The following is a 24,273-nucleotide window of genomic DNA, read 5'->3' as shown; positions in this document are numbered from 1 at the left end:
TTAATGTGTGTAAATTACCAATCCACATTTTTGGGGAAGTTTGGCTGCCTGTTCCTGTCAACACAGTAAGAAGTCTCACAACACCAGGTTAAATTGGTAGCAAATACCATAAGCTTTCGGAGCACTGCTCCTTCGTCAGACGGAGTGGAAATGGAAACGGACAGGATCTCCAAGAAGATCGCGCATATCGACACAGAGCACATTTCCACTCCATCTGACGAAGGAGCAGTGCTCCGAAAGCTTATGGTATTTGCTACCAAATAAACCTGTTGGAATTTAACCTGGTGTTGTGAGACTTCTTACTGTGTTCACCCCAGTCCAACGCCGGCATCTCCACATCATGTTCCTGTCAAACCAGGAAGTAAGTGGGATAAAAAAATGATTCGTTTTACTCAGCGCAATGTGTCATGAGAGAGACCAAAACCTGAAATAAAAGATAGTCACTTGGAAATTCAGGAGAATTTTCCTTGATTCAGATTGTGGTTAGAATACAAAGTGCCTTTTTGAGAGGAATAGCATGGACCCAATTAAGGAGAAGCTAGAAAAACACGAGGAAGAAAAGAATAAATGTTGACTAGATGATGAAGGGAAGGAGGTAAAAACAGAAAATGCTGGAAAATTTCAGCAGATCTGATACATCTGTGGAGAGAGAATAGAGCCAACTCTGACCAAGGATCACCCCGACTCGAAACATTAGCTCTATTCTCTCCCCGCAGATGCTGTCAGACCTGCTGAGATTTTTCAGCATTTTCTCTTTTTATTTCAGATTCCAGCATCCACAGTATTTTGCTTTTATCTAAGGGAAGGAGACAGTTTGGATGAAGCATAACATAGTTGAGTTGACTGGCTTATTTTTATGTTGTACATTCAATATAATATCACACAAGAAAATGCAATTACTCCCTACTGAAAAGCCTTATCCCTCCTATTGTCTGATTCCTAATATATGTCATTTAACCACTTCTTATTTTTCACTTCAATATTTTTATGTGCGATTAAATGGGAGTAAGAATGTGTCTTTTCACACATTCTTCCCTTTGTTCCACGTTAAATGCTGTTCACTTCTTTCCAATTTTCACAAATAGCCCACACCCATCATGTTGACTGCTTTTGTGTTCTTCATGTTGCTGCCTGACTTGCTGAGTGTATCCAGTATTTCCTGTTTTTCTATTTCCAATTGACGTCCCCCACCTAAATTCGACAAGCTTCGGCTGCAATGTGGCAGGTGAACTCACAACACCTACCTGAACAATCATTAAGCCTCATACACATCATTAACAATGAGTTGTGAAACAGTTTTTAATCAACATACTGAACCAGTCTATCCTTGAAGCTGGTAGAACTGGATCAGAGTGTATATTTTAATTTAACATAGCCTGGAAAGGCAGTCTGGCAGATTTGCCCTTTCGGACTTGGGCGAGCTCAGTCAATAGCTGTGTGACCGGCCTTTTGGTGAAGATCAAGTGTCAGGTGAAGCCCAATTTGGGATGCCTTGCCTTAACTTGTCAGTTTGGATCTTGTTTGTCTCTCGTGGGGACCATGAATTGGGTTCAATTGGAATTTGAACTTCTGGAGCAAGCAAGGAATGGATTCGGGTTTGCCTGGTCCACTCTGAGCATTGGCTTTGTAACTTTAAGAATGGAATAAAACATTTTAAAAAGTGGCGCTACCAAGCAACTCTGTGATGAACATTGAAGTCCCACACCCAGAGTACATTCTTTGCCCCTGCTGCAAGTGTTTCTTCCAAGTGGTGTTCAATATGGAGTAATACTAATTCATAGTTGAATGAGGGGAGGAAGGCGGCGGCAAAAAGCAAAATGCTTTTTGGTCATGTTTGACCTAATGCCATGAGATATCAAAGGGTCTGGAGTCAATGTTGAAGTGTCTCAGGGCAGCTCTCTCCTGACTATATACCACTGTAACAACACCTCGTGTTGTCCCGTCCTGCCAATAGGGCAGGACATTCCCAGGGCTGGTGATGAAGCAGTCTATGATTCCGCGAGTATGATTAGGTTAGTCTGTTACTTGACGAGTTTGTGGAACTCCCAATTTTGGTACAAGTCCCCAAGCATTAGTGAAAAGATCTCTATATAGCGTTGAGGACAAGGTGTGCCTTTATCGATTTTAGGCAATTTATCTGGTCTTATTCTAACTTGACCTTTCTGTTGTTATTTGATACAATTGAGCACCTTGCTCGGTTATTTCTAGGGGAGATAAGCATCAATCATGTTGTTGTAGAATCATAGAATATCTACAGTGCAGAAGGAGGCCATTCAGCCCATCGAGCCTGCACCGTCAACGATCCCACCCAGACCCTATCCCCGTAATCCCACATATTTACCCTGCTAATCCCTCTGACACTAACGGACAATTTAGCATGGCCAATCCACCTAACCCGCAAACTCCACTCAGACAGTGACCCAAACTGGGAATCGAACCCAGGTCTGTGGCACTGTGAGGCAACAGTGCTAACCACGGTGCCACCGTGCCACCCCTGGTTTGGAATCACTTGTAGGCCAGACTGGGTAAGGCAGCAGGTTTCCTTCCGTGAAAAAGACTGGTGAACTAGATGGGTTTCTTTTTACAACAACATGGTAGATTCATGATCACCACTATGGAGACTAGCTTTTTATTCCAGTGTATTAATTAAATTTTAAATTGCCCCGGCTGCCATTTGTGGGCTTTAAACTCATGACCTGAATTTTTTAGATGGTGGGGGCTCAATCAAATGAGCATTGATTGGCAGCAAGCAGGACTTCAGTTTGTGCTTGGAAGGAAGTCCTGGCTTGGGGACCAAACTAACGGCCAGATTGTCTGACAACTCTCCAGACCATCCAGGCATAGTGCTGAAGTGGCTGGAAAAGGTATTGCAGTGCTGTGCCTGGGACTAATGATGTGAAGGAGCATTGCTCCGAAAGCTTATGGTATTTGCTACCAAATAAACCTGTTGGACTTTAACCTGGTGTTGTGAGACTTCTTCCTGGGACTAAGTGCAGGGAGTCAGTGTGACAGTAAGTGAAAGAGTTCCCAAGGTGGTAGGGGCTGCCCCAAGGGGTCACGTGCAAGGGAGTGCAATCCCAGTCAGAATGGGGCTTCCATTGGAGGCAGCCCCTCCCTCTTCCCTCCTGAGTTAGTGAATTTTTCTGTTTCCCACCTTCAAAGTTAGGTGGCACTTGCCAGGCTGAAAATTGAGGGTGGGCTATAAAGGCCCTTAAGTGGCCATTAAGTGGCTGCCTAAGGGCCTTAATAGGTGAAAGGGTAGGCTTCACATTCGAGGTATTGTACACCCTACAGTAAAATCATGTCCAGTTTGGGAGGGCAGGAACCGCCAGGTGGGAATGCAAAATTTAGGCCCATAACTCTGAAGCATTAGTCTAGGTTACTAATCCAGTAAGATGGAGGTCAGTGTTTTGACAACCGAGCCTGTGAATCAGTGGAAGAGTTGGCAGCATTCAGACTTTGATTCTAAGTGGGGAAAGAGCTCACAGCTGGTGTACCTCTTATTGTTGCTTTGGGAAAGCCGGACTGTAGGTCACTAATTAGGACCATCAACAGAACACGCCGAGTGCATTTAAAGGTGAATGCTTGGCTTTGCAATTGCAAGTTTGTCTCTCCTGGAGTGTAGACCACAACAGACGCAGCAGTAAGTAGGCTATGGTTTTAGCAAACACGAATCAAACTTCTGGCAATTCCAGTAAAGCTTCAGCCAATCTAAAAAGGCAGCATTATGGCTGACTGATTTAAAATCATTTTTAAAATGGGCGACATGGTGGTACAGTGGTAGCACTACTGCCTCACATGCCAGCGACCCAGGTTCAAGTCCAGCCTTGGGTGACTGTGAGGAGTTTGCTCGTTCTCTGTGTCGGTTTCCTCTGGGTGCTTTGGTTTCCTTCCAAAGTCTGAAAGACGCGCTGGTTAGGTGTACTGGCCATACTAAATTGTTCCTTAGTGTCAGTAGATTAGCAGGGTAAATGCCTGGGGTTACAGGGATGAGGCCTGGGTGGGAGTGTTGGCGGTGCAGGCTCGACATTTGATGGGCTGAATGGCCTCCTTTTGCACCAGAGGGATTCTATGAAAATGCCAGGAAGAGTAGATCGACTGCGGAAACATCAGTTGCATTCCAGTCTGATACACTTGCAGGAGAAAAAATATTTTGTAGTATCCCCATAGTCACTGGGGCCCATAGATTAGGAACAGGCCGGGAAGAAATGAGGAGAAAATAGAGGAATAGCATCAAAACATTTTGGGCCAGTCATGGGGAAGGTATTTGCTGTTGGCTTATTGGAGAGGAGCTGCAATTTCTATTTTGTTGGTTCCACTGCACAATTTTAGGCAGGTCTAGTTTCAGAACTGATAATTCCCATGCTGGCTTTAATCTTAATGGAAATGGAAACGGACAGGATCTCCAAGAAGATCGCGCATATCGACACAGAGCACATTTCCACTCCATCTGACGAAGGAGCAGTGCTCCGAAAGCTTATGGTATTTGCTACCAAATAAACCTGTTGGAATTTAACCTGGTGTTGTGAGACTTCTTACTGTGTTCACCCCAGTCCAACGCCGGCATCTCCACATCATGTTCCTGTCAAACCAGGAAGTAAGTGGAATAAAAAAATGATTCGTTTTACTCAGCGCAATGTGTCATGAGAGAGACCAAAACCTGAAATAAAAGATAGTCACTTGGAAATTCAGGAGAATTTTCCTTGATTCAGATTGTGGTTAGAATACAAAGTGCCTTTTTGAGAGGAATAGCATGGACCCAATTAAGGAGAAGCTAGAAAAACACGAGGAAGAAAAGAATAAATGTTGACTAGATGATGAAGGGAAGGAGGTAAAAACAGAAAATGCTGGAAAATTTCAGCAGATCTGATACATCTGTGGAGAGAGAATAGAGCCAACTCTGACCAAGGATCACCCCGACTCGAAACATTAGCTCTATTCTCTCCCCGCAGATGCTGTCAGACCTGCTGAGATTTTTCAGCATTTTCTCTTTTTATTTCAGATTCCAGCATCCACAGTATTTTGCTTTTATCTAAGGGAAGGAGACAGTTTGGATGAAGCATAACATAGTTGAGTTGACTGGCTTATTTTTATGTTGTACATTCAATATAATATCACACAAGAAAATGCAATTACTCCCTACTGAAAAGCCTTATCCCTCCTATTGTCTGATTCCTAATATATGTCATTTAACCACTTCTTATTTTTCACTTCAATATTTTTATGTGCGATTAAATGGGAGTAAGAATGTGTCTTTTCACACATTCTTCCCTTTGTTCCACGTTAAATGCTGTTCACTTCTTTCCAATTTTCACAAATAGCCCACACCCATCATGTTGACTGCTTTTGTGTTCTTCATGTTGCTGCCTGACTTGCTGAGTGTATCCAGTATTTCCTGTTTTTCTATTTCCAATTGACGTCCCCCACCTAAATTCGACAAGCTTCGGCTGCAATGTGGCAGGTGAACTCACAACACCTACCTGAACAATCATTAAGCCTCATACACATCATTAACAATGAGTTGTGAAACAGTTTTTAATCAACATACTGAACCAGTCTATCCTTGAAGCTGGTAGAACTGGATCAGAGTGTATATTTTAATTTAACATAGCCTGGAAAGGCAGTCTGGCAGATTTGCCCTTTCGGACTTGGGCGAGCTCAGTCAATAGCTGTGTGACCGGCCTTTTGGTGAAGATCAAGTGTCAGGTGAAGCCCAATTTGGGATGCCTTGCCTTAACTTGTCAGTTTGGATCTTGTTTGTCTCTCGTGGGGACCATGAATTGGGTTCAATTGGAATTTGAACTTCTGGAGCAAGCAAGGAATGGATTCGGGTTTGCCTGGTCCACTCTGAGCATTGGCTTTGTAACTTTAAGAATGGAATAAAACATTTTAAAAAGTGGCGCTACCAAGCAACTCTGTGATGAACATTGAAGTCCCACACCCAGAGTACATTCTTTGCCCCTGCTGCAAGTGTTTCTTCCAAGTGGTGTTCAATATGGAGTAATACTAATTCATAGTTGAATGAGGGGAGGAAGGCGGCGGCAAAAAGCAAAATGCTTTTTGGTCATGTTTGACCTAATGCCATGAGATATCAAAGGGTCTGGAGTCAATGTTGAAGTGTCTCAGGGCAGCTCTCTCCTGACTATATACCACTGTAACAACACCTCGTGTTGTCCCGTCCTGCCAATAGGGCAGGACATTCCCAGGGCTGGTGATGAAGCAGTCTATGATTCCGCGAGTATGATTAGGTTAGTCTGTTACTTGACGAGTTTGTGGAACTCCCAATTTTGGTACAAGTCCCCAAGCATTAGTGAAAAGATCTCTATATAGCGTTGAGGACAAGGTGTGCCTTTATCGATTTTAGGCAATTTATCTGGTCTTATTCTAACTTGACCTTTCTGTTGTTATTTGATACAATTGAGCACCTTGCTCGGTTATTTCTAGGGGAGATAAGCATCAATCATGTTGTTGTAGAATCATAGAATATCTACAGTGCAGAAGGAGGCCATTCAGCCCATCGAGCCTGCACCGTCAACGATCCCACCCAGACCCTATCCCCGTAATCCCACATATTTACCCTGCTAATCCCTCTGACACTAACGGACAATTTAGCATGGCCAATCCACCTAACCCGCAAACTCCACTCAGACAGTGACCCAAACTGGGAATCGAACCCAGGTCTGTGGCACTGTGAGGCAACAGTGCTAACCACGGTGCCACCGTGCCACCCCTGGTTTGGAATCACTTGTAGGCCAGACTGGGTAAGGCAGCAGGTTTCCTTCCGTGAAAAAGACTGGTGAACTAGATGGGTTTCTTTTTACAACAACATGGTAGATTCATGATCACCACTATGGAGACTAGCTTTTTATTCCAGTGTATTAATTAAATTTTAAATTGCCCCGGCTGCCATTTGTGGGCTTTAAACTCATGACCTGAATTTTTTAGATGGTGGGGGCTCAATCAAATGAGCATTGATTGGCAGCAAGCAGGACTTCAGTTTGTGCTTGGAAGGAAGTCCTGGCTTGGGGACCAAACTAACGGCCAGATTGTCTGACAACTCTCCAGACCATCCAGGCATAGTGCTGAAGTGGCTGGAAAAGGTATTGCAGTGCTGTGCCTGGGACTAATGATGTGAAGGAGCATTGCTCCGAAAGCTTATGGTATTTGCTACCAAATAAACCTGTTGGACTTTAACCTGGTGTTGTGAGACTTCTTCCTGGGACTAAGTGCAGGGAGTCAGTGTGACAGTAAGTGAAAGAGTTCCCAAGGTGGTAGGGGCTGCCCCAAGGGGTCACGTGCAAGGGAGCGCAATCCCAGTCAGAATGGGGCTTCCATTGGAGGCAGCCCCTCCCTCTTCCCTCCTGAGTTAGTGAATTTTTCTGTTTCCCACCTTCAAAGTTAGGTGGCACTTGCCAGGCTGAAAATTGAGGGTGGGCTATAAAGGCCCTTAAGTGGCCATTAAGTGGCTGCCTAAGGGCCTTAATAGGTGAAAGGGTAGGCTTCACATTCGAGGTATTGTACACCCTACAGTAAAATCATGTCCAGTTTGGGAGGGCAGGAACCGCCAGGTGGGAATGCAAAATTTAGGCCCATAACTCTGAAGCATTAGTCTAGGTTACTAATCCAGTAAGATGGAGGTCAGTGTTTTGACAACCGAGCCTGTGAATCAGTGGAAGAGTTGGCAGCATTCAGACTTTGATTCTAAGTGGGGAAAGAGCTCACAGCTGGTGTACCTCTTATTGTTGCTTTGGGAAAGCCGGACTGTAGGTCACTAATTAGGACCATCAACAGAACACGCCGAGTGCATTTAAAGGTGAATGCTTGGCTTTGCAATTGCAAGTTTGTCTCTCCTGGAGTGTAGACCACAACAGACGCAGCAGTAAGTAGGCTATGGTTTTAGCAAACACGAATCAAACTTCTGGCAATTCCAGTAAAGCTTCAGCCAATCTAAAAAGGCAGCATTATGGCTGACTGATTTAAAATCATTTTTAAAATGGGCGACATGGTGGTACAGTGGTAGCACTACTGCCTCACATGCCAGCGACCCAGGTTCAAGTCCAGCCTTGGGTGACTGTGAGGAGTTTGCTCGTTCTCTGTGTCGGTTTCCTCTGGGTGCTTTGGTTTCCTTCCAAAGTCTGAAAGACGCGCTGGTTAGGTGTACTGGCCATACTAAATTGTTCCTTAGTGTCAGTAGATTAGCAGGGTAAATGCCTGGGGTTACAGGGATGAGGCCTGGGTGGGAGTGTTGGCGGTGCAGGCTCGACATTTGATGGGCTGAATGGCCTCCTTTTGCACCAGAGGGATTCTATGAAAATGCCAGGAAGAGTAGATCGACTGCGGAAACATCAGTTGCATTCCAGTCTGATACACTTGCAGGAGAAAAAATATTTTGTAGTATCCCCATAGTCACTGGGGCCCATAGATTAGGAACAGGCCGGGAAGAAATGAGGAGAAAATAGAGGAATAGCATCAAAACATTTTGGGCCAGTCATGGGGAAGGTATTTGCTGTTGGCTTATTGGAGAGGAGCTGCAATTTCTATTTTGTTGGTTCCACTGCACAATTTTAGGCAGGTCTAGTTTCAGAACTGATAATTCCCATGCTGGCTTTAATCTTGAAATGACTTGTCCTCCCCTACTCCACCAAGGGGGTCTTCCCCATTGATTGTTAAGACCCCCTGTCTCACGCCAAGCCCTGCCTGTTTCCTATCCACATGACGCTGAGGAAATCCCACTGGAATGTACCTCGGAATTGGCATCTACATTTTTTTTCATTGGTAAAATTTATTTATTAGTCACGAATAAGGCTTACATTAACACTGCAATGAAGTTACTGTGAAATTCCCCGAGTCGTCACACTCCGGCGCTTGTTCAGGTCAATACACCTAACCAGCAAGTCTTTCAGATTGTGGGAGGAAACCGGAGAACCTGGAGGAAACCCACGCAGACACAGGGAGAACATGCAAACTCCACACAGACAGTGACCCAAACTGGGAATCGAACCCGGGTCCCTGGCCCTGCGAGGCAGCAGTGCTAACCACTGTGCAACCGTGTCACCCAGTAAATATTTAAAAACTTACTTTTTCCAAATCATGATCATGGCAAGGAACACAATTTTGGGATTCCCCTCCTGAGGAAATGCCAATCCAGTTCAAACAGCTTGCATTTTAAACATAAAAATGGAAAATATTTAGTAAAATTCCTTCATAAGGGGAATTTTTGATGGGTTTTGCTCTTCCTCCCACTTGTACTGCATCTACCCCCACCCGCAAGCATCCATGTTATTTCCTCTTTAGAACCCCAATTGCTGCTGTCCCACTTGTGTCCTGGAATTGGCTTTTATGAAGAGTGTAGCCAGAACTTCAAAGAAGTTCTAGCAAGTTCCTGGTTGTTCCCCTAGTATTATACAAAAAGGACAAGATTCAACATACAATTGTCGTCAAGATCACCAATTTACTCTCAATGTATGGACACATTCAATTAACAACAATCTAAAAATACCATTTACACTTCCCTAATACATTGAATACGCAAAATACTGTTTCATTACAATCATCGTAAATCAGTGGTTCTGAGAGCATATTGTAAGTTACAGAAACAAACATTTATACAATGTCCTTAACTTGAAATAAGTCTCAAATTGCTACAATGAGGGGAGATCAAATAGACATCAGGCAAAGTAGGGGACATTAGAAGGAATGAAGTGGGCTTTAATATTAGACTTAAAAAAGAGCAAATCTTAGTGGGAGACTCAAATGGCTGAAGGCCCACCTTGCCTTCAGGGAAGGAGGTGATACTCGAAGTCAGAGACAGTGGAAAGGAATGTTCAGATGGCTGGGCTGAAGGAGGTTACAGAGCTAGGAGAGGTGAGGCAATTAATTCATTTTAGAATGAGATCAGAAATGTTAAGTTATTGGACTTAAAAGGACACGGTGCTAATCAGAACATACATACAAATTTTAAGACTAGGAGTAAGCCACTTGGCCTCTCGAGCCTGCTCTGCAACTCTACATTCCAACCTTCTCCGATAATATTTCACCCCTTGCTTACCAAGCGTTTTCCAGTTCTCATTTAAAAAATTCAAAGAATCTACTTTCATTGTTTTTTTGAGGAAATGCCAAAGACTCACTCGCCCAAGGGAAAAAAACTCCCCATTTCTGTCTTAAATGGGTGACCTCTTATTTTTAAACAGTGACTCCTGGCTCTAGATTCTCCCACAAGAGGAAACATCCTCTCTACATTCACCCTATCCAGACCCCTCAGGATCTTAGCAAGGACAGGGGTGATAGTGGATCAGAACTTGATGTGGGATCGGGCATGAGCAGACTATTAAATGAACTATAATTTACAGAAGGACGATGGCCAGGAGAGCACTGGAATAGCTCATGAGTCTTTCAGCCGTAGCTGGGGTGAAGTGAAGGCATGGCAGCATTTATGTTGGGAGAGGATTATGGGGTCATGTGGAGTCACTAGGACTAATTTCATCCAACTAGATCGAAGGATGGTGAGGTCAGTTATGCAGATATTTTCAAGTCTATGCCTCTTGGACTTTAAGAAACAAAGATGGGGGAACTTAGATGGGAAATGGTGGATTTGGCTGGGGGGGTGAAAGGGCATTATAAGTGGTTAAGAGAATTGATGGCTAATTGTGGTAAATAGAAGGTCAAAGGCAGTTGTGCTTGAAAGCATAGATTTGAGGGAGTTTCCCCACTCCTCCCCTTTCAGAGACAAATACAGAAGGAAGTGAGGTTGGATGAAGGTAGGCGTTTTGGGGTTTAGAGGGATACAACGAAATGGATGCAGCAGATCTTTCCAGAGATCTAGAGGAGGGCCATTGAAGGAAAGGGTAATGAGTTAGCCAGGAAAAGGGGTATGAGAGAAGTTTAGAGAATGTAGAAGAGCAGTGAATTCAGAGATGGAGTGAAATGTCTTGATTGTCTCTTTGGAGAATGTGAAGAGAGATTGGCAGCACGGTGGCACAGTGGTTAGCACTGCTGCCTCACTGTACCAAGGACACGGGTTCAATTCTGGCCTCGGGTGACTGTCTGTCTGGAGTCTGCATGTTCTCCCAGTGTCTGCATGGGTTTCCTCCGAGTGCTCCGGTTTCCTCCCACAATCCAAAGATGTGCAGGTTGGGCTGATTGACCATTAGTGTCAGGTGGATTAGCAGGGTAAATACGTCGGTTATGGGGATAGGGACTGGGTGGAATTGTTGTCAGTGCTGGCTCAATGGTCCAAATGGCCTCCTGCTGCACTGTAGGGGCTCTATGAGTCTATGAGACATAAATGAGCACTCATTCCAGTGGATTCAAAGTTGGAGTTGTGGACAGACAGAGAATGTTAGTTACATAGGTATGACAGAGAGAATGAAATGTTAATTGCAAATGGAGAGCATTCATTATTTGACCACAGATAAAAGATAAGTTGACACTGGTGTGCTGAGTAAAGTTGAGAGCTACTTGTATTGATTTCTGGTCTCCTCCTTCACCAAATGATTGTCAGAAGTTTAACATGAGTGTAGAGAATGGTTGCCTAAAAATGAAAGCTTGAAACCAAGGATTTTTTTTTAAAGGCGGAAGATTACAATCTGTGTGGCTTTTGTGAAAGAATAGCTGAAGGCAAGCGTAAATTAACAAGGTTTGATTACCTGATGTCCTCAGAGTCTAAACCTTATTACCAGTGCAGGAATGATGTGGATACGTGAACATGGGTTACGCCCCTACCAAAGAAGACACAACGTATGGCCTGGGTAAAACTGAAGCAGGATGCCAGTTAGATACAGTGGAAGGTTTGGGTCATGAATGTAGTTTACCAGAAAGATAAATTATTGGATACATTTGAGACACAGTCAGATTTCGAAAGACAGCATTCTGTAGGAGGAATACCCATAATGGGCTTTAACGGACTATATAAAAGATTATAGGAATTCAATTTGGAGACTCTTTGTTCAGTGCTCACATTTAAGTTTCTGAATTGTGCTAAGGATCACACATGGGCAGGCTCCTGGTAGTAATTGGGGTTTGGTTCTTAGAAGGGATTTTCTTTTGGAGCAGGTGTCTGCTGCCTTTAAAAAAACTGTTGGGAGTAGTCAATTCCAGCAGCCTTGATGGCGCAAATGGGACATTTTGTGGTGTCACAAAGGATGGGCACTCAGTGATTGTGGCACTCAGTGATTGTCTAGATACTAGCCTTGGGCACCAGTACAGACAGAAGGCATGAAGATGAAAGCATTTTTAGCAGATCTGGATACCACAGCAGACAACATGATTGAAGTAGGCAAATGAATCTCAGGAATGTCCAGAGAAGACTTTACAGCTCCTTCAGGTGTGACTCAGAATCATTATGTGAGACTGCTCAAGGTTGAGAAGTAAGGCTCCCTAAGTGAACCATGACACAGTATTTGGAGGCTGAAGATGAAGAAAAAAGAATTGTATGAGTTGCAAGATGCTTTTGTCAGTGATGAATGTATCAGTCGCAGATTGGTGTAACTGTGTGGTGTTTGACGGTGGCCATCTGGATAAGAATGGTTCGATTAAGCAGACGCAGCATGGATTCATGAGGGGAAAGCCGTGCTTGACGAATTTTTTATGAAGATGTGACTAGTGCGGTTGACAGAGGGGAACCGGTGGATGCAGTGTTTTTGGATTTCCAAAAGGCATTTGATAAGGTGCCTCACAAAAGGTTGCTGAAGAAGATTGGGTCACACGGAGTTGGGGGTAGGGTGTTAGTGTGGATTGGGGATTGGCTATCCGACATGAAGCAGAGAGTCAGAATAAATGGGTGCTTTTCTGGTTGGCAGATGGTAACTAGTGGCATGCCGCAGGGATCGGTACTGGGGCCTCAACTATTTTCCATTTATATAGACGATCTGGAGGAGGGGACTGAGTGTAGGGTAACAAAGTTTGCAGACGACACAAAGATAAGTGGAAAAGTGAATCATGTGGAGGGCGTAGAAGGTCTGCAGAGAGATTTGGACAGGCTGAGTGAGTGGGCGAGGATCTGGCAAATGCGAGGTTATTCACTTGAGGAAATAATAGCAAATTGGATTATTATCTAAATGGAAAAAAATTACAACATGCTACTGTGCAAAGGGACCTGGGGGTCCTTGTGCATGAGACGCAAAAACCCAGTCTGCAGGTGATCAAGGCGGCAAATGGGATGTTGGCCTATATCGCAAGGGGGATAGAGTATAAAAGCAGAGATGTCTTGCTGCATCTGTACAGGGCATTGGTGAGGCCGCAGCTGGAATACTGTGTGCAGTATTGGTCCCCTTATTTGCGGAAGGATATATTGGCCTTGGAGGGAGTGCAGAGAAGGTTCACCAGGTTGATACCAGAAATGAGGGGTGTTGATTATGAGGAGAAACTGAGCAGATTGGGTTTGTACTCGTTGGAATTTAGAAGGCTGAGGGGGGATCTTATAGAGACCTATAAGATAATGAAGGGGCTGGATAGGGTAGAGGTGGAGAGATTCTTTCCACTTCGAAAGGAAGCTAGAACTAGAGGGCACAGCCTCAAAATAAAGGGGGGTCAGTTTAGGACAGAGTTGAGGAGGAACTTCTTCTCTCAGAGGGTGGTGAATCTCTGGAATTCTCTGCCCACTGAAGTGGTGGAGGCTACCTCATTGAATGTGTTTAAATCACGGATAGGTGGATTCCTGATCGGTAAGGGAATTAGGGGTTATAGGGATCAGGAGGGTAAGTGGACCTGATCCACTTCAGATCAGCCATGATCTTATTGAATGGCGGGGCTGGCTCGAGGGGCTAGATGGCCTACTCCTGCTCCTATTTCTTATGTTCTTATACACGTGGAGTTTGTGAAACAGATTGGCTAAAATGTTATCCAGACTCACTCAGTAGTGAGGATCAGGGTCAAGGAGGCAAGGTCAGGGAGTATGAGAGTTCTACTTGTTTAGGGTTCAGGGATGACAACACTGAGGTCACAAACAGGGTTGAGTCCATGGAAAATAGCTGGAGTAAGCCACTTGATTAGTACAGATGTATTTTAACATTTACGGTTAAGCTTTCCACGAAAAAAGCACAAACAAAACTGGACATGGTGCATGACAAAGCAATTGTTTTTGGAAAGTCAGTTAATGTACAGTTTACCTAATCAGGGCATTATTGTACACCTCAACAAAACCTGATGTTTTAAATCAGAATGTTAAAATGTATTGATGGGATCAGATGATAAGAAAAGCAAATTGTCTTAAAGCTGCACAGAGAATTTGCTGACTCTTTTTAGTCAAAGATTAAAAACCCTGTTGAAGGAAGAAGGTGTGGTTGATAATGAGTATTCAAGGCTTAGAGATTTGTGAAAAATATGAATGATGTAAAAAGCGAGGGCACCATTACATCCTTTTCTAAGCCTTACATTGACATGCAACTTCAAGGTTGTGGAGAAATGGATAAAAACCAGACCCGGTGCACCAGCTAAGTTTCAAACTAATAAAGGAAGAGGAATTTACTAATGATGAGTCTAGAGACCTGACCACAATTCAAGTTCTTCCTGTGAAAGAAATCACGTGGTAATAGAGGAAATGCGATATAAAATCTTAGACGATCAACGAAACTGCCCTTTCGGAGAGTCGGTGCAAACTTGATGGGTTGAATGATAGAATCCCTACAGTGCAGAACCTACGATTCTACGAACTATACTGGCACACGTAGTTTATGCAAAGAATCTACTTCAGATAGTTGGAGAGTGTAGTCCCCCATCAATTGCTCTATGGGAAGAATCCCAAAATATTTCTGTTTTAGGCAACAGTCCCTGCTCTAGAGGGGACTATGATTAGTTGCACTTTTCTGAACATCTGAATGCTTTATATGCAAGGAGAAGAGCTTTCACCAAGACCTAGGAAAAATGCAGAGAGCTCTAACAGACACCTCGAGTCCATCCAAGATGGACGTTAGTCTGTTGCAAAAGAGAGGACAATAAGGAATAGAAAGGTCTGATAAGGTCATAGGCTGTGATACAAGACAGTGGTTATCAAAGAACAATACAGCACAGGAACAGGCCCTTCGGCCCTCCAAGCCTGCGCCGCTCATGTGCAAAACTAGACCATTCATTTGTATCCCTCTATTCCCAGTCTGTTCATGTGGCTATCAAGATAAGTCTTAAACGATCCCAGCGTGTCTGCCTCAATCACCTTGCTTGGGAGTGCATTCCAGGCCCCCACCACGCTCTGTGTAAAATACGTCCCCCTGACATCTGTGTTGAACCTTGCCCCCCCTCACCTTGAACCCGTGACCCCTTGTGTTCGTCACCTCCGACCTGGGAAAAAGCTTCCCACTGTTCACCCTATCTATGCCCTTCATAATTTTATACACCTCTATTAGGTCGCCCCTCATCCTCCGTCTTTCCAGGGAGAACATCCCCAGTTTACCCAATCTCTCCTCATAGCTAAGACTCTCCATACCAGGCAACATCCTGGTAAACCTTTTCTGTACTCTCTCCAAAGCCTCCACGTCCTTCTGGTAGTGTGGCGACCAGAACTGGTCGCAGTATTCCAAATGTGGCCTAACCAACGTTCTATATAGCCGCAACATCATATGCCAACTTTTATATTCTATGCCCCGTCCAATAAAGGCAAGCATGCCATATGCCTTCTTCACCATCCTCTCCACCTGTGCTGCCACCTTTAACGATCTGTGGACTTGTACACCCAGGTCCCTCTGTGTGCCTATACTCCTGATGGTTCTGCCATTTATTGTATAGCTCCCCCTTACATTAGATCTACCGAAATGCATCACTTCGCATTTATCTGGATTAAATTCCATCTGCCATTTCTCCGCCCAATGTTCCAGCCTATCAACATCCTGCTGTATTCTCTGACAATGTTCATCACTATCCGCAACTCCAGCAATCTTTGTGTCATCCGCAAACTTACTGATCAGACCAGCTACATCTTCCTCCAAATCATTTATATTTATCACAAACAGCAGAGGTCCCAGTACAGAGCCCTGCGGAACACCACTAGTCACAGACCTCCAACCAGAAAAAGACCCCTCCACTGCTACCCTCTGTCTTCTATGGCCAAGCCAGTTCTCCACCCATCTAGCTAGTTCACCTTTTATCCCGTGAGATTTAACCTTTTGCACCAGCCTGCCATGAAGGACCTTGTCAAACACTTTACTAAAATCCATATAGATGACATCCATGGCCCTTCCCTCGTCAGTCGTTTTTGTCACCTCCTCAAAAAACTCAACCAAATTTGTGAGGCATGACCTCTCTCGTACAAAACCATGCTATCTATCGCTAATGAGATTATTCAGTTCTTAATGCGCATATATCCTATCTCTAAGAATCTTCTCCAACAATTTCCCTACCACGGACGTCAAGCTCACCGGCCTATAATTACCCGGGTTATCCTTGCTACCCTTCTTAAATAATGGGACCACATTTGCTATCCTCCAATCCTCTGGGACCTCACCTGTGTCCAGTGAAGAGACAAAGATTTCTGTTATTATCAATATGATAATCAAACTATTAATTGCATTTCACTTTATTGTCCAAATGGAAATTCATTTTGGGTACATTGTTCATTTGTTGAAATATTACTTACAAATGAATAACAAGAAAAATGCCCTATCACAGAGGTCTAACTTTAATACAAGTATCTATTAAAAACTATCCTAGTGTATTAAAATAAATCAGCAAGTCCCTCTTTAAGAGCATATTTCATATATACAAAGTTCTTGAGAGGAGGTGAGTTCAGCAACTAATTTGTCCTACATCTAAAGGATTGTTGCCCTTTTCCCCGGATACATCCTGTAGTAATACAGAAACAAAGGGTGATTCTCATTGTACATGACACTTACTTTCAAAATTCTTTGACAGCATAGTTCATTAAGATAGATCTGCTCATCAGATAACCTTCAAGCCTGGTTCAATAATCTCGGTACCCTTGAAGAATCTACTTTCCCAAAACAACAGTCCCAGGATTGACATTTAAAAAAAGGGTAGCACTCACTACAGCTGAATGGGAAACTTTCATGATTTAGGGATCTACTCAGAAGGATTTGCATTTTCTTAAGGTGTATAATCGTACACATCCCTTGGCCACCACATCTGTACAGTGTTCCCCACCTGCTCCCAATCAATATATTATCTACTCTGATACCTAGATATTAGTTAGTAGCATTTTCAATGTCCACATCATGAATCTTCACAGGCACAATATTAATTGGCTTTTTTGCAAGCCTATATCTAGTTCTTTCATCTTGTTTTTGATCAATTTCAGGGAATTATCACACTATTTTACAAACTTCTCTGCTGAGTTCCTGTAATTTCCTTTGTTATTCCTCAAGTAATCAGCATACTTCAGGACTATTCTGATTGACAATCATTTGTGTACAGGATTAAAAGCAAAAAGTACACAGCTCTGAGGAGATCCAGTATTAACAAGGGTCCCAAGTAAATCCCAGAAACTAACATCCATGTTGGGGTCCTGGTTCATTCTTCATGTTTAATTGCGATTGATTACAAACTCTCAGGATTTGAGCGGTGATGGAACACGATGAGGCTCCCTGTACCTCATATACTAATGTGTTTTGCAATGAATGGGTAGACAATACCGGACCAAACTAGAGTCCCAGGCTAGCCACACCGACCCCCACCGATTATGGCAAGGTCTGCAAGACATAACAGGCTACAAGATGGAGGCATGTAAAATCGCCGGCTCCATTACACCGTTCCCTGATGAACTCAATGCATTCTATGAGCAAGAGGTCAGCGAGAGCATGCCCTCCATCCTGGAAGCCCTGGAAGAACCTGTATCTGGGGTCTCCATTGCAGATGTCAGAGCAGCTTTCTTGAAGGTCAACCCACGGAAAGCAACTGGCCTGGATGGAGTACCCGGATGTGCACTCAGATCCTGCGCGGATCAGCTGGCGGAGGTATTCACAGACATCTTCAACCTCTCTTTACAACAATCTGAGATCCCTATCTGCTTCAAGAAGACAATCATCATCCCGGTACCCAAGAAAAACCAAGCAGCGTGCCTTAATGACTATCAGTCGGTGGTTCTGACGTCCATCATTATGAAGTGCTTTGAAAGGTTAGTCATGGCACAAATCAATTCCGGCCTCCCGGACTACCTGGATCCACTAGTTTGCCTACCACCGCAACAGGTCCACGGCAGTCACCATTTCCCTGGCCCTGCACTCAACCCTGGAACACCTAGATAACAAGGACACCTATGTCAGACTCCTATTTATTGACTACAGCTCAGCCTTCAACACTATTATTCCCAAGAAACTCATCTCCAAACTCCATGGCCTGGGCCTCAGCATCTCCCTCTGCGACTGGATCCTGAACTTCCTAACTCACAGACCACAGTCAATAAGGATAGGCAACAACACCTCCTCCATGATCATCCTCCACACCAGTGCCCCACAAAACTGTGTTCTCAGCTGCCTACTATACTCTTTATACACCGATGACTGTGTGGCCAAATTCCCCTCCAATTCGATTTTCAAATTTGCTGACAACACCACCGTAGTGGGTCGGATCTCAAACAATGACAAGACAGAGTACAGGAATGAGAGAGAGAATCTGGTGAACTGGTGCGGCAACAATAATCTCTCCCTCAATGTCAACAAAACAAAGGAGATTGTCATCGACTTCAGGAAGTGTAAAGAACATGCCCCTGTCTACATCAATGGGGACGAAGTAGAAAGGGTCAAGAGCTTCAAGTTTTTAGGTGTCTAGTTCACCCCTGGTCCTCCCATGCTGACACTATAGTTAAGAAAGCTCACCAACACCTTTACCAGCCAGCATAATTAAGGACTCACACACATTGGACATTCTCTCTTCCACCTTCTTCCTTCGAGAAAAAGATACAAAAGATACAAATGTCTGAGATCACGTACCACCTGACTCAAGAACAGCTTCTTCCCCTGCTGCTGTCAGACTTTTGAATGGACTTACCTTGATCTTTCTCTACCCCTAGCTATGATTGTACTACATTCTGCACTCTCTTGTTTCCTTCTCTCTGAACGGTATGTTTTGTCTGTATGGCACGCAAGAAATAATACTTTTCACTGTATGATAATACATGTGACAATAATAAATCAAATCAAACGATAGCCTGGGAAATGGAATACAATAAATCAGCAGCTGGATGGTGGTAAGTGGAGTGTACATGATGCACAGGACAGGGCCATCACATCCAAAGACAAATTGTCTGAAGGACGTGGGTTCCAGAAAGGGTTCAGTGAATAAAGGGCTGCAACCATTGTGGGATTTGCAGGAAAAGCGACTCAAGTTTATACATTGGTTAAATGTTCAAGATAATGGCCAAGAAGTGAGGTCCATGAACTGGCAGAATGGGGTAAAAGAATAGAAATTAAGAAAGTACAGCGTGAATTCTAATAATGGGTCTAAAAGCGACAAGTGATAGAAAATGATTAGGTATTAGAGCAAGTCTCCAATCACACACAAGCAAGATCTTACAGTAGTAGTCCTGTAGTGCCAATAGCGGCTGCAACCTGAATAGATTACACAACAAAAGGAGGACTATAGAATAGTCTGGAGATAGGACTAGATGCAGAAATGCTCATGACTGTGACGTTTTGGCGGCTGGCAACAAACCAGAATGCAAACGGATAAGAGGCAAAACAAAAAAGGAAAAGGAATTTATCGTAAGAAGGAATTTGGAGTTTATTCTTAAGTACCAGATAGGAGCAGTCAGCTTTCAAGCACAGATAGTTTTGTATAGAAAAGATTGAATCTGCACCTACTCTCTGAAACAGCAACCCACCTAGGACTTCCACATAACCCCATGCCTTTACCATGACTAATCCACTTAACCTGCACATCTTTGAACCGTGGGAGGAAACCGGAGCATCCAGAGGAAACACACCTAGACAAGGGGAGAATGTGCAAACTCCACACCCAAGACCAAAATTGAACCTGGATCCCTGGTGCTGAGGCAGCAGTGCTAACCGTTATGCCACCCTCTGACTGGATAATAGTTTTGATATATTGGAAACAAGCATTATGGTGAAGCACCATAAGATGTTTAAGGGCAAATAAAACATCAAAAAATTTCATGTGTAGAAATGCATACTTACAGGTTCCAACCTTGTTCACCCAACAAGATTTAAAAAAATTATTTTTAGTGATGCCTTATGTCAATTTTCCTGATGAGTGCAGCTGATTTCATAAAGTTTTAGATGGATGAAAACAGGAAATGTTTCCCTTTAGCTTGGAAAGCTAAGAAATTTTTTTTTAAAACACTGACTCGTGAAAGCAGTAGATACGCGATTCAATTTGTTGAATATTTTTGGGAAAATTCTAAAATTCTAAAACTGAAAACATTTTACTCATTGAACATTAAATAGATAATCGTTCTTAATGGATAACATACAAGCTATAAAAAGTAGGAATAGAAAAGATTGACATACTAGCGTGAAACAAATGTTAGTGAGGAAGGAAATCTCCAAGTTAAATGGGTTGGTGAAAGTCATCAATTATCTGATCAAAATGTTTGTATGAAGGGGCTATTGGGGATCCTAGAAGAATCCTTTCTGTACATACAATATGAAAATTATTTTTTTTGATTAGCTTCAAAATACTGTTGTAAGCATGAATTGTTAAAATCTGCTAATTGTATAAGTTAAGAGCAAGGATAAACAGCTGGAGGGCTTTCAGTATTTGAGCACCTATAAAGGGACATTTATTGACATTGGGTAGTGAGTAGAATTAGGAGCCCTACACTTGTAATATTTCACTTTGTAAATAACAAAGTGAGTAAAGGTTTACTTCTGATCTCCTCTTTCACCAAATGGTCATTAGATGTTAACATAGAGAGACATATTTTGATGGGGAACAGAGAGCAGACAGTACAAAATTTAAGTCTGAGGCATGGGACAAAGTTGATTTGCAGAGAGTGTGGAAACAACTTGGATTATCAATTAAACTTGTCATGAATCAAAGTCAGCATTTCTTCCAACACAAAATAAGGAAGTTCACGATTGTTAGAAAATTTCATATATGCAAGAGAGACTGTGACTTCCTGTTTCTATATTATCTTGCCTGTACTCTTCCTCCTTGCCTTTATATTCAAACTTGAAAATATTTTGAACACAAATGGCGAGTACAAATTTAAATGTTCACTGGCCGACATAAAATTGCATTGTATTCTATAAAGATATTTTGTTGTAATTAAATCAAGGTTTCATCCCTAATCACTTTCTGGAATTGAAAACAATAGATTAGGCATGAAAAGTTTCCCGTGGCCCTTTGATCTCGCCCTTTCAGAATACAGCATCAATATTGTATCCAGAATTTGCTGGAGCAGGGCATCTCAGAGTGTGCCTAGTTTATTAGATATTTCTCCTCTTGTCCAGGCTGTTCAAAAAAACCGGGGGTGTTGCAAAGTGCTGGGCAGGTGTGCTGCTAATGGCACAACGAGATTAACATTGGACCCGAGATCGACAGCATACATTCTCATCAAGAACAGAGAAAGAAACAGATGGAGAAATGTGTTATGAAAGGACAGCAAACACAGCTCATCATGATTTTCTACACAGATGTATGGATGTTCATATATAGGCCAAATGAGACATTATTATGTTTGTAAATTTTTCTCCTAAGAATATCCTTGTTTAGATCCCAAATTTCATTTCAGTGATGGTCACAATTGCATGGAAATATCTGGAAAATAGGAAGTCTTGTGGTACAGTGGGTAGCATTCCTGCCTCTGAGCCAGAAGCTATGGGTTCAAGTTTCATTCCAAGACTTGATAGCCAAACATCATATTCGACACTCAACTTATAAATTCTTCTAACCTACAATGGCAGGCAGTAAGAGCAGGAGAGGCTCCTATTCTGCCGGTGATGAAAAGAAAATTTAAGCTTTTACCAGCACTATTCATAGCCCTGGATTGCAACATTCCAATAAAGGTGGATGTGCCAACTTGAACTCCTGCAGGAAAGTTGGGGGAGGCAGTGGCACGGGGTTCAATCCACATTCCAACTGGGATGGATTCAAGACCTTCTCCTTTGCCCTACCCATTGTAGAGTGGTGGAGCTCATGGCACTGTGGGTTGGACCTGCCTTCTGGAAGAGAAGTCAAGGAGAAAATTCTAATGGATGAACAGCACAGATAGCGTACTTTCCAATACAAAGGCTGGGAGACTCATTAACTCGCAAGCCAAATTATCTTTTTTTACTGCATGTGATCCTTCATGTGGTTTGTGGGCAGTGCAGACACGATGGGCCGAATGGCCTCCTTCTGTAGGGTTTCTATTTCTATGAGTGCAGAAGGAGGCCATTCGGCCCATCGTGTCTGCACCGACCACAATCCCACCCAGGCCCTATCCCCACATATTTACCTGCTAATCCCTCTAACCGACGCATCTCAGGACTCTAAGGGGCAATTTTTAACCTGGCCAATCAACCTAACCCGCACATCTTTGGACTGTGGGAGGAAACCAGAGCACCCCGAGGAAACCCACGCAGACACGAGGAGAATGTGCAAACTCCACACAGACAGTGACCCGAGCCGGGAATCGAACCCAGGACCCTGGAGCTGTGAAGCAGCAGTGCTAACCACTGTGCTACCGTGCCGCACTGTAGGGATTCTATGATTCTATGACCTGCTGCTTTGCACTAAAAGCTTTGTAGGAAGTTATTCCCACCTCTTTGATGGAGAAAAAAGTGTTTAGCATGGAAAAAGTTAACTTAATCAAGATTGCATCATTTCTGCTCTCTCCTTTCCTGTCCTTGAAACAAAGTGCTCTGAACCAACATTAAAAAATCCCATAAAATTAAAACTCAGAACAGGTGCAAGTCTCCCAGTACGGATGGGCTAGTAACAGATTTCTCCATTCATCTCAGCATTTAAAAGGGCAACACTGAAGCTTTTATTATGGTAATTTAGCACCTGAGGTATCCCTGTAATGCAAATCAACCAACAGCAGCAACAAACGCCTACTCATGTTTGGCTTTGCCATTAGCACCACTCACGTCTACCACCTGCATATGAACATACAACACAATGGGATGAGTACAGGCCAGCAACATGGCTCACTGCTGACACAAACAGACCTTTACGTGATAATCAAAAACCTCATGGTCAGACTTGAATCAATTCAGTGTGCACACAAGTGCTTTAATGTCATTCCTAGTGCTGCTGAATTATTCTGAAACATAACCAGGGCGATTCCCCAAGTTTCCTACGGCATCACCACTGCAAACAACACTGTCCTTGATACTTATTCAAGGGCATTGGCACAATTTCTTAACTGAAGCAAAAACTCCCTCTCAAATTTCACCTCCTTCCTTTTAGGGAAGTCCCTGAACTTGTAACAATGACATGGTTTTGATAAATGTGGGCACCTCAATCCTGCCACTTCCTTGCTAAATACATCAATGCATTTTTATTTTACAACATTTAAAAGAACAAGTCAAATGTTCAACAACTTTGGAAAAACAAGTTAATTTATCGTTAAAAAATATCCAAATATGGTTAGTTCAAAACTTCCCCAGGAAATGTAATGTCATGTTTAATGCCCAATGTAAATAACTTGCTTAGCAAAGCACACGTTCAATACATTACAACAACTACATTAATATTTATAGTGTATACCAAAATATTACTTACTACGAAATGGTTGTTCACAAACATCATAGCCACCAGCACTTTGTTTCCATGCATCAGTTGCATTGATACTCACTGATGGAGAACCATTTTTGACAGTCACTTTATAGGAGGAGGAGCCATACAGTGTGCTATTATTGCAGCGCCACCACAAAGTTGTAACTTCTGCATCACACTCAAACATTTTTAATGGTTGTTCCTTGTTGTAAGAATCAAGGCCAAGACATGTTTTACTGCCAATATTGAACAGCCGATGCGCAGACACCCACTTCCATTGCTGAAATTGTTCTTGTGGATTGCAATTTTCCATAGTCATTCTCGAAGAACCTACTTGGAGGCATTTCTTTGTAGCTTGATGCTGGATGGCAAAGATGCCATCACCTAAGGAATGAAATAAAGGACAAAAGACATGAGAAACTCAACATAATTTAAGCACTTTCTCACCTCATACACAAGGAGCAAAGATACAAATAATTAATACAAAAGTCTAACTGACCAAGGCACAAGCTTTCAAACTGGCATCCACAAGATCAAATTTTAAATATATGTTTTTCATTCGCAGCAGGGTGTGCTTGATACAGTCTTTCATGAGTTAAGATTGATGGATTGCACATTAGAAAAAGTGTAATGGGAGTGGAGGAACAAACCAAGCAAATTAAACATTACATT

General features: G+C 43.0%; 1 protein-coding gene across 1 annotated transcript in view; it reads right to left on the bottom strand.

The window, feature by feature from the left end:
- The window catches only part of ly75 (lymphocyte antigen 75), a 134,189-nt gene that overhangs the window by 107,135 nt on the left and 2,781 nt on the right, over nt 1-24,273 (bottom strand). The window contains exon 2 of the mRNA XM_078228282.1: nt 23,608-23,985. Coding sequence (XP_078084408.1) covers nt 23,608-23,985 — 378 coding nt within the window. The remainder of the gene's footprint in view (nt 1-23,607; nt 23,986-24,273) is intronic.

Source organism: Mustelus asterias, chromosome 14 (genome assembly GCF_964213995.1).
Source record: "Mustelus asterias chromosome 14, sMusAst1.hap1.1, whole genome shotgun sequence".
Taxonomy (NCBI): Eukaryota; Metazoa; Chordata; class Chondrichthyes; order Carcharhiniformes; family Triakidae; genus Mustelus; species Mustelus asterias.
This window is presented reverse-complemented; position numbering and strand designations above follow the sequence as displayed.